This window comes from Spermophilus citellus, assembly GCF_964194105.1.
Source record: "Spermophilus citellus genome assembly, chromosome: 4".
Taxonomy (NCBI): Eukaryota; Metazoa; Chordata; class Mammalia; order Rodentia; family Sciuridae; genus Spermophilus; species Spermophilus citellus.
The window spans coordinates 227252960-227269004 of record NC_138185.1 but is presented as its reverse complement, the minus strand read 5'-3'; the positions used below and the strand labels follow the sequence as shown (position 1 = coordinate 227269004).

Genomic DNA, 16045 nt, shown 5'->3' with positions numbered 1-16045 from the left:
AGCCTAGCAGTATCTCAGGAATAGCTGAGGGACTGGAAGGGGTGAGGTGGCTGGGCAGGACTGTGGCTCTGTGGAGCCCCAAGGGGACTTCATGAGAGGAACATCTGTTTGGCAGCTATGTCGTCACATGTATTTGAGAGCATTAGAAAGATCTGCTACTATAAAATCTCCCCCACAAGGCTGGAGTTTATTGGGAGCTGTGCGTGGATGGTGCTGGGGGTGGCACCCCCCACACCTGGAGTCTGAGCATGCCTGTGACCCTTGGCCCCTGGCCACCAAGCTCTGAGGCCTGTGCCTGCCCTGGGCTCCCTGAGGAAGCAGATCCTGTCTTCCAGGAAGGAGGACATGAAGGCAAGAACCCTTCTTGCTTCACGGGCTCTGGGTGGTTCCTGAGGCCCTGGACACTGCCCTCCACCTTCCAGCCTCCCTGCTCCAGCCGGACATTCTGGTTAATAAGCACGGCAGTTACTTGGCGCCCAGCAAGGAGCTGCCCCTTAGTTTTCAGGCTGTGAGTACATCTGTACTTAAGATGGTTTGTGTTTTTGACAGTCTGTCTGTGTAGTAAACTGCAATGTTAACAGAAATGTAGCTGCCCCTCCAGCAGTGGCCACCACGGGGCAGTAAATAGGCGCCTCCAGTGTCCCACACCACCTCCACGGTGGGCAGGGCTAGAAGGTGGCCTTGGAGTGTCCAAAGATGCAGATGGGGAAGTGCTTCACATGGGACGACCACTGAGCAGCCAGCTGGAAGAACTTGACATCGCTGCACTCCACGCCATCGATGAGGACTGCGAGAGAGGGCTGCCTGACCACCTGCCCGCCGGGCTTGCCCACCCACAGGGCAGTCCCTCAGGAAGCTGGGCTGCCACCAGAGTACAGGACCAGGATCCCAAAGCTGGAGGCGCCCACACCCTCAGGAAGCCCCCTTGCCAGACTCTCTCTGCTACCCACCCTCCCAGGACACAGGGTCTCTGGGGGCCTCAAGAGGAATAGCTGGCATGAGCCTCAGCCAGATGCTGTTTGTCCACCAGACCTCCTCCTCTCAGGTCAGGCCAGAGACTCTGTCAGCCCCATTTAAATATCACCACTGGCCATCACCATGGGAAGACCGGGGCAGTTCTCCACCTGGAAGCCATGGGTCTGCCCTCACAGGGAAGGAGAACCCTGGGAGCTCCACACGGAGTCCAATGTTGTCAGAATGCACCCCGAGAAACACTTAACTCACACGAATTGCTCCTTAACAACAGAAAGGGTTGAGAGTTATTTGAATGAGAAGAACTGTCCGGTACACCCAAGGGCCTCATCACCACGTGCAGAGAACAGTGTGACAGGCGTTTCACAGTATGTCCTGTGGTAGCTAAAAAAGCTGCTCCCGGCTGCACTGCTCTGCCTGCACACGTGACATAACCCCAGGGGCCCTGGGGCCCCAGCGGGCCCCAAGTCACCACTGCCCTGCAAGGGCCTGTCTTACCCCGCAGCATGTTCTGCTGGTGCTTGGCTGTGCAGATCAGGCGGCTGATGCCCTCGATGCACTGGCTTTTGGACTCCACATCCTTGTCCTTTGTTTTCTTGGGCAAAAACATCACTGGGAGGAAAAGGGCCCTGTTGTCATCCACTGCTCCTTCTGGGCCAGGCTGACCAGAGCCGCCCTGCAGCAAGCAGGACAGGAGAGCAGTGGCCAGAGGGCTGAAGAGGAGTTGAAGGGGCCTGGCTGGCTACAGCTCTCAGACCCCTGTTATCTACGATGCCCAGCTGCCTGCTGTGACCACAGGCAGACACCCTCCACCTGTCCCGTGGCCTCCAAGGGAGGCTCTGGTCAGAAGTTGCCGGATCCTCAGTGCCCCCTAAGGCTCACTGTTGTCTGGTAGACCCCCCTGAAGGCCATCCCTGGGCCCCTTGGGTGTATGGGGAACCACACGTGGGTGGTACTAGGAGGTGAAGGCCCTCATCCCCAATTCTCATGGACTGCCCCTCTTCCGCTGTGCAGCCCTGTGCAGCCTGCCCCCACCTCACCCTTCTTGTTCTTCTCCTTGGTGACCACAGTCATGGACATGGTGGGCGTGGCTGCAGCCTCACCACTGCTGGGCAGCCTGCTGACCTGGAGGGACCGGAAAGTGCACTTGAGCGTGTTTTTGGTGGTGGGCAGGTCCTTCTTCTCGGTGTCCCTCTTCCTGTCCGTGGGTTGTGCTGCCGTCCAGTAGTCCACCTGTAGCCCCATGAGCTCGGCGCCAGCGCCCTGGCTGTGAGAGGCAGAGGGAGACACTCACACTCAGGGCTATGGTCCTGGTAACAAGGCATCACTGTCCTCACGGGCAGGGAGGTGTGCCAACAGCTGGACGGCCAGACATTCTGAAGAGCTGTCTGTTCACGGGACCCATACCATTGCCATGCCAAGGAAACCCTCGCTAGCTGGGCAACTCAGACTAAGCACCCCCTCAGGAGGTGTGGCCCAGTGTGAATTGGCAGTTGGTGAAGCTCAGGGAGGGCCTGCTGGAGGGTCCTGGATGAGGGGCCAGAAAGTGCAGTGTGAGGAGCACACATCTCCAGCCTGGCTCTGGAGAGACGCAGGGTGGCCTGGCAGGACACCAGCTGGTCCTGTGTGGATGGTCCGAGGAGCACGTCTCCTCGCCCCCGCCCCCCATGCTCTCTGGAAAGCCTCACGTGCAGAGCCAGGTTCATTTATAGGGTGGCGGCTCCTGCCGTGGTGCTCGGTGGGGAACAGGTGCGCCTGATCTGTGGCAGCAGGTGGCCAGCTAGGATCGAGCCCTCAGACTCCACCACAGGATCTTAGCCTGGGCCTGCCCACAACTTTCAGGGTGGGACATGGGGTCAATGCCAAGTCAGAACAAGTGGGACAAGAGCTGTGTGTTTACCTGGGGGAGGACAGGCCTCCGCTCACTGATGGGGAGGACGGTGGTGTGGGCGAGGCCTCCTTGGCCGCAGGAGACATGGAGGTGGAGGGTGGGGTGGAGGAGAGCACACTGGAGCCCGAGGGTGCTGCGTCATCAGAGTCGCCTTTGGGAGAAGTCAGGCCAGGTGAGACCCTCGGTTACAACGGCCCTGTGCCTAGGGCCTCCAGACAAGGATGCAGAGAGGTGGCCAGCAGCCCTTTGGGCAGGTGGGATGGGCAAGGCAGCCTGCAAGGGAGGCAGGGTTCTCTTCCGTGACGGAGGAGAGCTGCCTGGCCTGCTGCGGCCTGGAGCGTGGTGAGGACAGCAGCTCTTGCAGACCAGAAGCAGCAGGGCTGAGCTGCTCCTTAGTACAGCAGAGAGGTACCCCCTGGGCACAGGGCACCACCAGGACCTAGGGGGCATTGGTTCACTCATATAGGCCTCAGGGGACGAGGTTACCTGATGTGGCGGAGGATGGTTCCACAATCCCAACCTTCACAACCTGGAACAAGAGATGCCGGCTGGAGGCAGCTGGGTGTCAGCCAGCCCCACTGCCCTGCCCACTGCCGCCCTGGGAGGCTGGCCTGAGGGTGCTGGCAAAGAGGCAGGAAGCTGCTCCAGAACCCACGTGGGCTGCTGGGGACCGTGACAGGCCGTGTCCTAGGCCTGTGGCCACCAGCCATGTGAAGCTGTGTCAGCTTAGAGCGCATTACACTATCAAATTCAGGGCTTGGCCACACGGTAACAAGTCAAGGGTCCAAGAATGCTGTGTACTCTTGTCACTGCAGGAAGGCCCTGGGTGGGGGTGTCTGGATGAGTTCCATTCCTTACAGGGGACAGACCTACCCTAGTCCCTTCACTGGGCCAGGAAGGCACCTGCCACATGCCATGCAGACACCTCAGCAGGGCAGGGTCACAAAGGGAAAAGGTGGCAGTGAATGGTCATGGAGACTTGGGGCTAGGAAGAAGCATGAGCACCTCTCAAGTCTTCTGCAGAGGAAACAGCAGAAGGCCACAGCCACGCAGCCTTAGCAGGCAGGCCAGGAGGTGCCCTCTTGCCTCAGCACTTCTCCTGGCTACTGGGTTGGTGCTGTCTGACCCCTCGCTGATGCCCAGGACAGGGTGAACTGGACACTGGTCCTAACCACAATAGAGTCATCACTGCTTCTTCACATCTGCTAGGGGAACCAATAATCCTGGGCCCCCACTCCTTGTCACAAGGACACAGTGCACTATCATGGGAGGACTTAAGGCACTACTGGGCTCACATCGTGAAGAAGGTTCTGGAACACGCAGGTTAACTTGAAAGCACTGTTAAGAAAGGTACTTTGGTCGGCCGCCATTCCCAGCAAGGTGGAGCTGGCAGTACTCACCCCAACAAAGGGAATGAACCTCTGGGAGGACTCTTCGTCAGGGCTGTGAGTGAGATAGAGAAGAGTCATTCTCCCTTGGTATAGCCCAGCCCCAGCCCACCATCCCCAACCCTGCCAGCCAGTGCTTGGATTCTTTCCAACAGGCTGACACATGAGAATGGTGAACAGAGCTCTATAACCCTGGGCAGGAAGCCATGCAGAGCCCTGCAGCTGGGAGGAAGGGTCAGAGGGCATGACTTCACGGGGAAGCTTGTCCGTCCATCCCAGGTGCCTGAGGCATGGCAACAGCTCAGCCAGTCCTGTCTGCACTGTTGGCCCACCAAGCTGGTTCCCTGAGTAGCTGGAGCTTCATATGCCCTGTGGGCCCCAGAACATCTGGGGAACATCTTGGGCCTTCTCCAGTAATTAGAGTGGCTGCCCCAAAGCAGGGCACAAAGTGCCTCCTCAAGAGGCCAGGCCTTTGGCCCTAGTGCCAGTGTAGATGCCAGTACTAACACAAGTAGAGCCCAAAAGTGACTCCCCAAGGAGTTGACATGTTGAGCACCTAGGGCAAGGGGGCTGGACTTGGCTCCATACAGCATCTGGCAGACCTACAGCCTCTCTTGGCAGTGTTGGCCACAGCCCCTCCACCACGGGGATGCGGAGGGTTCCAGGGCAGGCACCAAGGCGATGAAAACTGTCTTCTCCTCCTGTGTACATCCACCACAGCTGGCCATGTGGCTCGTCTCCACAGAGGGTCCCTGCCAGCCGGTCCCCAGTGACCTGACGAGCTCTCCCATGGGCTGCAGGGCCAGCACAGAGCCACGGCTCTATCAACAGCAGGAAAAGCAGCCCCTCCGGCCTCTGGGAAGGTCCACCAGGCAGGTCTGGTCCCAGTGCTTGACTGGACCAGTCTCCTCCATGTCCTTCTTGCCCACCCACCCTTGCAGCTCCCTGGCTTGCACCCAGGGAACAGAGGTGCCCCTCACCCCAAGTGGGTCTACAGCTGGTGCCATCTCTGGCTGTGTCTTCCAACTCCATTTTACCTGTCTCGTATCCCCAAATCTGATGCCAGCAAAGTTCTCCCAGATGGAGACTGAATGTGCCCCTGGTGCCAAGAAGCGGTCAAGCACTGGGGGCGGGTGATGAAGGTTCTCCCTGGACTTCAGGGAGCTAACCAACTGTTCAGGCTGGTGGGGTGCCTCAGGGACAGCTCTGGAGCATGTGCTGCCCAGCACCTGGTCTCCCAGACAGAAGCCTCTACAAGAAGCAGGCTTGGGAAAGGCATGTGTCCATCTAGCTGCCTGCCGTTGAGCACTGACTCCCAGGTCCAACAGCCCATCTTCTGAGAGTCCAAGTGTGGGCAGAGGCTGAGCCTGGTGCTCCCCACACAGAGGGTATTCACAAGGTGGACCAGCAGTCCTCACCTGGCCAGCCCGGAACACACAACTAGGGCACTGCCAACATAGACTGCTCCCAGCAGGAGCCCCCCAGCCCACCTTCCACTCCCACCCATAGAACCCACCCCCTCCCCCAAAGACCAAGATGCTTTGGAATAAAACACCTGCAGGCTCTGTCCCTCCCACCAAAGACTAAATTCCTAACCTTCCTTTCCCATCTAAGGAGAAGTGCTGAAAGAGAACCTCCCCCTTGTCCATTTTAAATAATAAGTGGTCTACATCTTTGGCCACAGCCTGCTTCTGCTCCATGAAGTTCAGGACATGTCCTGGACCCATGCCCAGGCTGCCCTATCTACCATCAGGCATGAGCTCCTGGGTGGCCATCCACATAAGGGTCCCACCTGTTCTCTGGGGCAGGTCTGTGTTTGTAAATCTTGGTGACACCCAAGTCCTTCTGGGCACAGGAGGTTGTAGAAGCCAAGTGAGTGGTCCTGGTCCCCAATGCATGAAAAGGCTCTAACCCATAACGAACAGGGCTTCCCACCCACCCCAGGGCCCCCAGGCCTGTAGCAGAATGGCCTCTCATCCACAGCTGACAAGGGCCATGTGTGACCAAGACATGGGAAATGTCACAACACAGGAAAGCTGCCAGCACTCAAAGCCAAGCTGCATCTTGGGCCATGCAGACAACACCAGCACAGGCAGGACAGGGTGACACTGGCTCTCCACTGAGGCCCCCAAGCCCTGGTCAGAGGGGCTGCTGGCACCTCGCACACACGTTTCTGAGGACAGTGTGGTCAGCGGGACACCTGGTCTGGCTCCTGAGACCTGCCACTGTGCAGAAGGCAAATGCCCTGGGCCTGAAGACCCCTTTGACCCCCACAGGCTGATGGGCAGGCCAGGGCTATGGCTGCCCTGCTCTGACAGCAGGGCCCACTGAAGGGACAACTCCCATTCCCGGCCAGCCAGCCACACTGCATGGGGCATGGGATAGGCAGGAGCAACCTTGGAGAGCTGGGCAGGGCTGGAGCGACTGGCAGGACTCTGGGCTTCTCTGGCCTCATGCTGTACTTGATGCCCACCCTGCCTACGGTACCGATGCCACCACTGTATCGCAGGCAGGAGGCACAGAGTGGGAGTGGGTTATATTCTCGCCAAGCCTTGTTTTGCAATTCAGAGGAGCCAATCCCAGGAGTGACAAGAAGCTGCGACTAGGCAAGAGCATGCTCTGGGCTCTGCCTGCCACAGCCGGCGGCACAGGCCAGCCCACAGGGTCAGGGAGGCATGAGACGGCTGGTCTTTCTCTAACACAGGGGGCTTGTTTAGCAGGACAGACTTGGATGCTCAGAGCCCTGCTTGTGCATCCCGCCCACCTGCAGCTTGGGTGGCCCAAAGGCTACATGGCTGCTACTGTAACACTCCTAGGAAGGACATCTCTTGGACCCAACAACCTTCCTGGGGGCAAGAAAGTAGGAGAAGTTTACCTAGGAGAATAGATAGCCTGAGATAGGTGTGGAAGACAGAGGGCAGGACCTGCCAGGCAGAGGAAAAGGGACAGCTGTGGGGGTTCCTGGACTACTTGACTTCACAAGCCCAAAAGTTCAGAGGACAGAGCCACCCCTACAGGTAAAGCACTCTACCCCTATTTGGGGGGTCTCAGTGGTCTGGCTGCCTCACTGGGCACAAAAGATGCTAGGAAACCCTCTCTGTGACTCTGGCCTGGGAGCCTGACTCTGCGTGTAGAAGGCCAGCTCCAGGAAGGCCACCCTGACCAGCTCCTTGGCTTCCCCCTCCCTGTCTCCATGTGCAGGCCCAGCATGGACACCTCCCCGCTAGGCTGTGTGCAGGGGGCCAGGCTAACCCATGTAAAGTGCTCAGAGCAGAGTTGGCACGAGGCAGCCCAACATCAATGCCAGCGGCAGATGTGGCCCAGTCCTGGCCCTTGCCTCTGCTATAACTGGGACGGTGCTATCCTGGCCTCAGATTCAGGGACCCCTGGGGGTCAGACCTCCCCCAGAGGCTGTGGGCCCAGACCACACAGGCCTGAACCTTCAGCACACAGGGCCCTTTGTGAGGGATCCCCAGATGCCCTGGGCATCAGGGGAGAGGGAATTCGGCAGTGACTCTGCTAAACAAGCCTGAAGACCAGCCTGGGACAGACGGGGGCATCGACCACAGAGCTTGGGACAGAGGGTGCCGACCAGAGAGCTGTACCTCAGGGTGAAGTCAAAGTGAAAGTGCCTTTTCCTTTTCAGAAAGCCACCAAAAGAGAAAACAGGGCCACGTTAAGGCGCCTCCCCGGGGGCCCGGTGAGCCCTCCATGCATGGCAGCGGGAGCTCTAGGGCCTGGAGCCTGGGCAACTACCCGCCTCACTTAGGGACAGCCGCTGGAGTGAGTTTGCAGGGGTGGCCATCCCCGCCACCAGGAAGTTCCGGAAGTGCTGGGCTCCACTGGAACGGGACCAGCCATCCCTACTGACCTCCCTGCACCTCCCAGACTTCAACTTCACTTTCCTTCGGTCTAAGGAAGGGGGCGAACGCCCGTTACAATCAGGGACTGCTACCTCTGCCCTTGGCTGAGGCTGGGTGCCTCTCTTCCACTCTTGGACAGGGCCCACTGACTGCCTCTGCTCCCCTCATCTGGTATGGGATAGCCTGTCCAGAGGCCTGGCCACAAGAGGGAGGTTCAGTCTTCTGAAACCACAGGAAAGCCTCTGCTTGTGCCTGACGAAGGGGCCCTGCCCAGGGCTACCCAGACCCATGGCACCTGGCCCAGGCTTTTACCCACAGCTCCTGGGGACTGTCATGCTCTCAGCTACAAGAACATGAGCTGACTGCTCCCCAACAGGCTGAGACCATGGTCCAGGGTCTCCAGCCCAGGTAGCCTAGGCCTAGGATGGAAGATGTGTCAGGTCTGTAGGCTGGGCCACTTTGACAGCTGCCACCAGCTGCATCATGGGACATATCAATGGGCATAGAAATAAAGAGGTACTGAAAACCCAACCACTACTCTGGTCTGCACTGGGGTCAGTAGAGGGCCCTACAGTCTAGGCTCACCCAGGGGTTTTACCCCAGACCTCGTGGAGTCTGTCCCGGCCAAGGCCAGAGTGGGCAGGTAGCCATGGAGAAATGGCAGCTGGCAGTGACCTGTGTTGTGTGGTCAGGGGGTCCCCTGCTGCCCCAGGCCTGGGCCCACCGCATTACCTCTTCTGCTTGTAGGTCAGCATGGCCTCCGCAATAGGGAGCTGGTGGGCGCAGTTGGCCCCCGCGATGTACTGGGTGATGCGGGATACGATGTCTGGTGTGTCCTGCACTGCACGGGGAGGAGGCCATGGGTTGGAGCGGTGGGCCAGGTGGGTCAGGGTGGAGTCTGGGCAGGGTCATGGGCACCTCTACTTTCCCACTGGCCACAACAGGCCCGAGTGCCCATCCACGGTGGTGCTGGGTCACATCCTCCACAAGCCCTGAAGGTGTGTTCCTAGGCCCTGCGCCCTCCCCTGCTGGCCACCTTGGCTTGGACTGGGGAGAGGGAAGCATCCTGGCAAGCCCCCTTACCCCGCCTGCTGTCCCTTTTCTGGGGCCAAGCTTGAGAAAGAGGTAGATATGAGGGGCGGTCTCCGGGAAGACCAGGAGCCCCTTCCTCAGGGAACGGGACTGTGGGTGCGAGCCCTGCCACAGGCACCATACTGGGCCTCACCTGTGCTCTGGGCCTCCAGCTTATTGAACAGGTCTCTCCAAGCCAGGTCCTGGAAGAAGTTGTGGTAGCGGTAGTCCACGGAGCCCAGGTACCTGGCCACAGGGTGGGAACCTGTGTGCCCAGGGCAGGATGGTCACCACGTGGAGCTCACAGTCCAGGACCCCTCTGTGGTGGTGGTATGGTAAAAGGGTGTGGCACACTGTCTCCTGGAACCCCATTCACCGAGGAAGCCACTGGTGCTGGCTTGGGGCACACACACAAGGTGGGCCTCCAGCCACGCTGCCTGCCAAGCCAGGACGGCTTTTTGGTAGGGGAATTACACAGAGTATCAAGCTCAACCGCACAGCACCACGGGACCGGGAGGGTTAACCACCCAGCCCTGCTGTGCTTTTCTGACAAAGAACTCAAACTGGCACAGAGAGAGCCCAGTGACAGACCAAGGGGAAGCCTGGTGCAGGCCATCTCAGGGGGATGGCTTTACCTCTTGCCCCCTTGCAGGGTGACTGTGTCAATTTTCATTTAAGTAACATTATCATATGTAAACCATACCACACGAAACATCAGGAACAAGACACCCCGGCTGGCGCCTGCACCTTCGCCACCAGGTGTACCCAGCCAGCCGCAGGCCTCACCCAGCGGGATGACGAGGAAGCGCATGTAGCCGAGCCAGTCCGGGGTCTTGTGGGACAGCTGCTCCACGAAGAGCCGCAGGACGGCGCTGAGGTAATGCTGCGCCCCCGCAACGGCGATCTTCACGGGGGTCGGGGGCTGGGAATTGCAGTTGCAGCTGCAACCCCCAGACAGGTGGGGTGAAGAGGGGACAGGCACCTCAGGGGAACTGTCAGAGCTGTCCTCAGCCCAAGGTCCACACAGCTAAGCCCCAGAAAGCCTGTTCCCTAGCTGCAGCTGCTGCCGCCACCATGAGCCCTGCCACCCAGGACCCCTACCAGTGGGCACTTTAAGCTGGGGCGGGATCTGCCTGGACTGACAGGCTGGGCGGCCACCCTCCCTGAGTTCCAAGAGACCCTCCTGCCCCTGGAATCAGAGGAAAGCCTAGGCTGCAGGGGCTCTGCGGGGCAGCAGGTTAGAAGCCACCCACATCCCCCAGGGCAGAGAACATGCCCACCTCGGAATGGCAGGTCGGCCTGGGGTACAGGGACCCCAGCAAATGCTCGGGCAACAGCTCCACAGGGCAGACCCCAGGGAAGGCCAGGACTCACTATCTCTGGATCCGAGAGACGATGGTGCTGAAGGCGGCCTGGACGTCGGCTGCGGAGCACGTGCACACCACAGGCAGTGTGTGCCTCTGCAGGACATCTGAAAGGAACTGGGTGGGACGGGCACGAGTGACCCTTGGTACAGCATCTGTACCCATCCATCTGACCCTCTCCTTGGAACCTCCAGAGTGCAGAGGCCACGCTCATGCAGGCCAGCCCGCCACACATGCCTGCTCCAGCACTCGTCCCTGAGCGGGGTCTCTGTGCGGTCCCCACTCAGCTCGGCCACATGGAACTCCTGGGGACAACCAGCCCCGGGCAGCTGCTCCTACCTGCCCCTGCCAGTCAGAGGTGTTGACGAGGATGATATTCTCGGGGAGCTGGTCATCAGAGACGAGGATGTGGTTCAGCTGGTCGTACACAGTCTTCCTGGGAATCTGGAAACACCCGGTCGTCCACACCCAGGACATGTGGCACCCATCCTCTCCCCACCAAGAGTGGAGCCTCAGCACCACACGGCCCCCAACAGCAGCAGACTCCCGGCAGCAAGGGGAGAGAGGCCCACCACCAAGCTGCCTGGCTGAGGTGGCCGTGTACCCTGCCTGGCCCCCAGAGGTGGCAGGGAGGGCTGGAGTGTGCACAGGACCCACACAGGCTTCCTGACACTGACAGGATCCTTTCTAGGTCTGCTGGCAACCTTGATCTCTAAACTTCTCTCCTGCCCTGACCTGGCAAAGCCCCACAGGCACCTGCAGCTGGCTCCGCGTGTCCGGGCAGCGCTCACTGTCCAGGCTATTGGCCCGCTCGTTCTGTGGCCGTGATGGTTGTCTCTCCTTCAGGGATGTGCTCCGGCCCCGGCGACCAGCTGGCTTCGCCTCAGACCTGCTGGGATCAGAGCAGGCTCGTGGAATGGGGCAGCTGGGGCAGGCGGACGGGGACAGGGCCAGAGCAGGCCAGGCACATGCTCACACAAGCCGCACACTGCGCTGCTCCAGGGAAGAGCTGCCTAGCAGAGAGCAGGGAAGGATGGCCACAGTGTCACTGAACGAGCGGCAGGGCCCTGGGCTACACAGAGCTCCCAGCTGTGAGGGTGGAGCACTGAGACCCAGGTGCCCGTATGGGACCCGGCCCTCAGCCCTGCTTCCCTCATGTGTGTACCTGATAGGGGACCTCAGGGCTGCCCACCCCTCCAGGGTAAAAAGTAGGGTCAGAGCTGGGGGCAGGCCAGTGCTAAGTGCTGACCGTCAAGGTGACTACCTAGAGCCCAACACAGGCTCCTGTTTGCTTCCTGCTGGGTAAATGCCAGTGCCCAGACTCGCTGCTTCCAGGAATGTCCTGATTGCCTCGAGAAGGCGCGGCGGAGCCTGGCGCAGACACACCTCCGACCCTGGCCTGCACTAGCTTAGAGAAAGCCAGGGTTGCACTGATGCTGAGTGCTGGGTTCTACAGATGGACCTGCATGAGGCAGTGAGGTGGCTAGGGAGCGGGGAGGCAGTTTGTCTAAAGGGTTGCCTGGAGGCAAGGGCGGGGAGGTTGGAGTGTACATCAGGGGAACTCCTCCCCACAGCCCAGGCTGAGTAGGGTGCTGACACAGGCATGGGCTCACAGGTCTCCTGCCCTGAAGCCACCAAACTCTGGGCACAGTGGTGCTGGCCAGAGGAAAGACAAGATCCCAAGGGAGATCTAGCAGAGGCAAGGAACACTACATGCTCTGGTGAATGGGCTCTGGGGTCAGGCATGCAAGGCAAGGGGTGCCCACAGTTGGGGACAACAGAAGGTGGGTCTGGCATGTCCCCAAGCAAGAAGCATGGAGCCTGCACAGGTGAGACTGAGATGGCTGTGGGGAGAGGGCCATGGGTGTGACCTGTGCTCACCTTGACACAAACCAAGCTACCTGTGCCAACACCAGGCTCTCATCCCCAAGTGCTCCATGCCTCTATGTGTGCCACAGCCTGGAGGTGTGGGGTGCAGGCTGGAGGTGGGCCCATCCTGGCCCTTGTCAGCCACAGGCTCAGGCCCTACCCTCCCTGAGCTGTCAATCCTGCCTGCTGCCTGTCCCCAGTCCCACTCACTTCAATGGCCTCCTGGCCCCCAGCTGTTCCCCCAAGGCTTCATCCAGGAGCTTGTCCTGGGGCATGGCAGGTAGAGGGGCAGCACCCTTGGACATGTGGCCCTCCAGGGAGTGCAGGTGACAGCCAGACCATGGAGGCAGCTAGCTGTGCACAAGGTGGGGCCCAACTCCGGCTCCAGAAGGGACCCAAGGTCACGGCCTCTCCCCGAGATTCCCATCAAGTCAGCAGCCCCATCCCATGGGGAGCCACTCCTACTGGCAGGCCAGGGCGCACAGGGACCTGGTGGAGGGGATGACTAGTGACTCTGTCTTGGTGATCCTCCCGCTGGGTGGCAGCTTCTCAGTGAACACGTCCAGGGTGGAGGTCTCGGCCTCAGGGCTGTCCTCAGGTTGCTCCGATGGCTCCCGAGAGGCTGGCGCACTTTGCTGGGCAGAGAAGGAAGCTATGTGCTCTTCCCTAGCCCAGAACCACAAAGCCCACCTGGAGTCCCTCTCGGCTTGTGTGGTCCTGGCTTGGGGGAAGGATTAGGCCACCTGGGAGCCCTGTCCATCACAGAACTCTGGGTCCAACACTGCAGGGAGACCAGCACCAAACCTGCCAGAGACCCAGCTCCCACACAGCCCAGCACCATCTGGAGACCCTTCCAAAGGGCACCAGGGAAACCCACTGCTCATGGGCCATCATGTCAGTGGAAGCAAGCAGCAGCCCTAGACTGGGCATCCTGAGCACCTGGCAGCCTGGCCCGGGCCAGCCCATGTCCAGGCAGCGAGCACAGGCGCTCCACATGGCGGCTGCGGTAGGTTGGGGCCTAGGGCACGGCTAGACGAGCATGTCCACACCTACTTACAAGGGCCACCGTGTCAGAGACACTGTCACTTGGCTGCTTGCCTCCTAGGGACCGCGTCTTCTCTGGCACATCAGCCTGGGGATGGAGACAGGAATCAGGCTGTGTTGCTCTCTGGCTGCAAATGGGAAGAGGCCCAGGGGACACCAAATGGGACTTTCCTGGACCGTGGGCTCAGGGTCACCCCAGAACAGTCTCCTGCCACTGGGAACACATGGCAACCAGAGACATGCTTGCCCAGTGCTTGTCTAGCATGAAGACAGGAACCCAAGGGCTCTGCTGCCACTCACCGGGCTTGGAGGCTCCTTCTGGCTGCGGGCACTGTGGATGCTCCCAATCTCCGTCTGTGAACTGGAGTGTGACAGGCCTTCGAAGTATGGCCTGGCTCGGGAAAGGGATGAATGTCATTTTCCAAGACCCTCCCCATACTGCAAGTGAGGCTCTCCTATCACACATGAAGGGGCAGACAGAGGAGCCCAGGGGCCCCTCTCAAAAAACAGGCATCCCTGAAACCCTGTCTGCTCCTGGCTTTCAACCTGGGCAGGGCTGTCAACAACTGAGAGGCTGAGTGGCAGCTCCACTCCAATAACCTGCTGGAGGCTACCTGAAGAGACCTGCAGGAAGCAGAGCATTCTCCACAGCACAGTGAAGGCACCCGCAGCAAGCACAGGCCACTCTAGGCCAACCAGGCCATTCCAGATTAACTGGGCAGAACATGCCCACCTCCAGCACATAAGGTATGAGTGAGGGGAAAAGAGGGTATAGACCCAAAAGATGTAGAAGACATTACCAGCCAGGACAGTGCCAGGACTCCTGAGAGCACTGATGTGCACGCTAAGTCCCAAAACCTGGACAAACAGGGACTCAGCTGTGTGTGACCACCCAAGATCACAGTCCTGAAATGTCTATGCCCCACCCAGAACTGTGGGCACTAACTGGCCAGGGACTCTGCCAACAAGGCCAACATCACTGAACTCACAATGGGAGGACCCAGATGGTGTGGGAGGAGCTGGTGTCGTCCCAGCAGTGCAGAACGCAGAGGGCTCACTCGAGCCCAGCGGAGAGATGAGGCAGGAGGCACTTGACCCAAGATGCAGGGGCCCAGGTGGTAGCATGGTCTATGGCTACTGGGCAGCACAGAGCTGCATCTCCATCCTGTAGGCTCTGGAATGGAACTCCGCATGGCCACACTACCCTGGAGGGCGCCCCCCCATGCCGGGCGGGAGCCAGCGGCCAGTATATCAGCCCTAGTGCAGCAAGACACCAGCACAAATGAAGCCAAGCCCAGGACACTGCCCTCCAGAACAAGGAGTAAAGGTGGCTTAAAGTCAGTGTCAGGGTAAGACGGGAGCTGCCAGGGAGCCAGGGTCAGCTGTGGACCTGCCTAATGACACAGGACACCACTTTCCTGTATGTGCCTCTCTGTACCATGTAGGTTTAAAAAGCCTCAAACCTCAGCTGCCACCCACAGCCCAGGCCTGCCACGCCCAGCCACACTGAGGCCTACTCACTGTTCTGTGGGCTGTGCTTCCCACCCCACAGAACAGGGTCTCCTCAGCGTCCACAGCAAACCTGCGAGGAGACCTTCCATGCTGCTCCTCCTGCGCCAGGCCAGCCTCAGCCAGCCCCTGCCACCCCAGGAGAGGTGCTGGCAGGCCTCCAGCACCCAGGAGGACCCCTCAATCCTCACAGCCTGCCCCACATCCCACCTGCCTTCTACAGATCGTTTCAGTCCACCCCCATCCCAACGACCTGAGAGCTCATCTGATTCTGTCACCTGAGAACCACACTGCCTTGTGGAGACTTTACCCCAGCTTCCTGCCAGCCTTCGGGCACCTCCCACCGGATTCACTCAAATACACCCCTTCCTGCTACCTGGCTCAGTCTACCTGCAGCCACCTGGGACTGACTGGCCCACAGCCCCATCCAGGCTGCCCCTGGCAGTCTGGCCTGTGGGAACCTTCCAAGCCTTCAGAGGCAGGTGGCCCTGCCCACAGTGCCCAGGGCCAACCCAGGTCAGCCACTGATCAAGCAGCAGGTGTGGGGGCATCCTGAGGGCCGCTCAGAAGTCTCTTTCCAGGGTCCATCAAAATGACCATCTGGCTCTGCTGACTCACCTGAGCTTGGGCTTAGGAGTACTGAGGACGCTGTCATCCTCCTCCATGTCAGGGCCACTGTCACTGGGGTTCTCCATGTCCAGAGTGTCATACAGAAGGTCCAGGTCCTCCTCCACCTCAGGGACATGCTCCGCAGGGTCCTGCTCTGAGTCCAGGACCTGTAACAACACCAAAGGTGCATAAGGGACCCGCAAAGGCCCATACCCGCCCTTGGCGGCAGCCTACGGGCTATGAAGAGTGGTCTGCAGAAGGAGGACAGGCAGGGTGCTGAGCTGCTGGGCACACTCAGCGACCAGCACTTCCATCTTATTTACTTTCTAGTTTCTGGGAACTGGGACTCTCCCCAAAGACCTCAGGTCCTCACACTGTGTGGTGCGAAGGCTCCTCGGCCTGACCTGGCCCTCAGTCAATGACTAGGGGGTGCTTCCCGCACAGGAAGCAGAGCACCTCCTGTCT

General features: G+C 59.9%; 1 protein-coding gene across 8 annotated transcripts in view; it reads right to left on the bottom strand.

The window, feature by feature from the left end:
* Positions 1 to 168: 168 nt before the first annotated feature.
* Positions 169 to 16045, bottom strand: part of PACS2 (phosphofurin acidic cluster sorting protein 2) — a 69868-nt gene continuing 53991 nt past the window's right edge. For 2 of the 8 annotated variants that reach the window (XM_081288926.1, XM_081288924.1), the window contains exons 9-25: positions 15590 to 15747; positions 13763 to 13853; positions 13476 to 13550; positions 12908 to 13053; positions 11306 to 11441; positions 10889 to 10993; positions 10560 to 10666; positions 9972 to 10126; positions 9340 to 9450; positions 8847 to 8955; positions 7857 to 7889; positions 4264 to 4306; positions 3350 to 3392; positions 2873 to 3014; positions 2013 to 2239; positions 1471 to 1584; positions 169 to 787 (exon numbers count right to left, since the gene is read on the bottom strand). In XM_081288926.1, coding sequence (XP_081145052.1) covers positions 669 to 787; positions 1471 to 1584; positions 2013 to 2239; positions 2873 to 3014; positions 3350 to 3392; positions 4264 to 4306; positions 7857 to 7889; positions 8847 to 8955; positions 9340 to 9450; positions 9972 to 10126; positions 10560 to 10666; positions 10889 to 10993; positions 11306 to 11441; positions 12908 to 13053; positions 13476 to 13550; positions 13763 to 13853; positions 15590 to 15747 — 1914 coding nt within the window. In that variant the 3' untranslated portion in view covers positions 169 to 668. The other 6 variants (XM_081288928.1, XM_081288931.1, XM_081288925.1 and 3 more) reach the window with 5 other exon arrangements.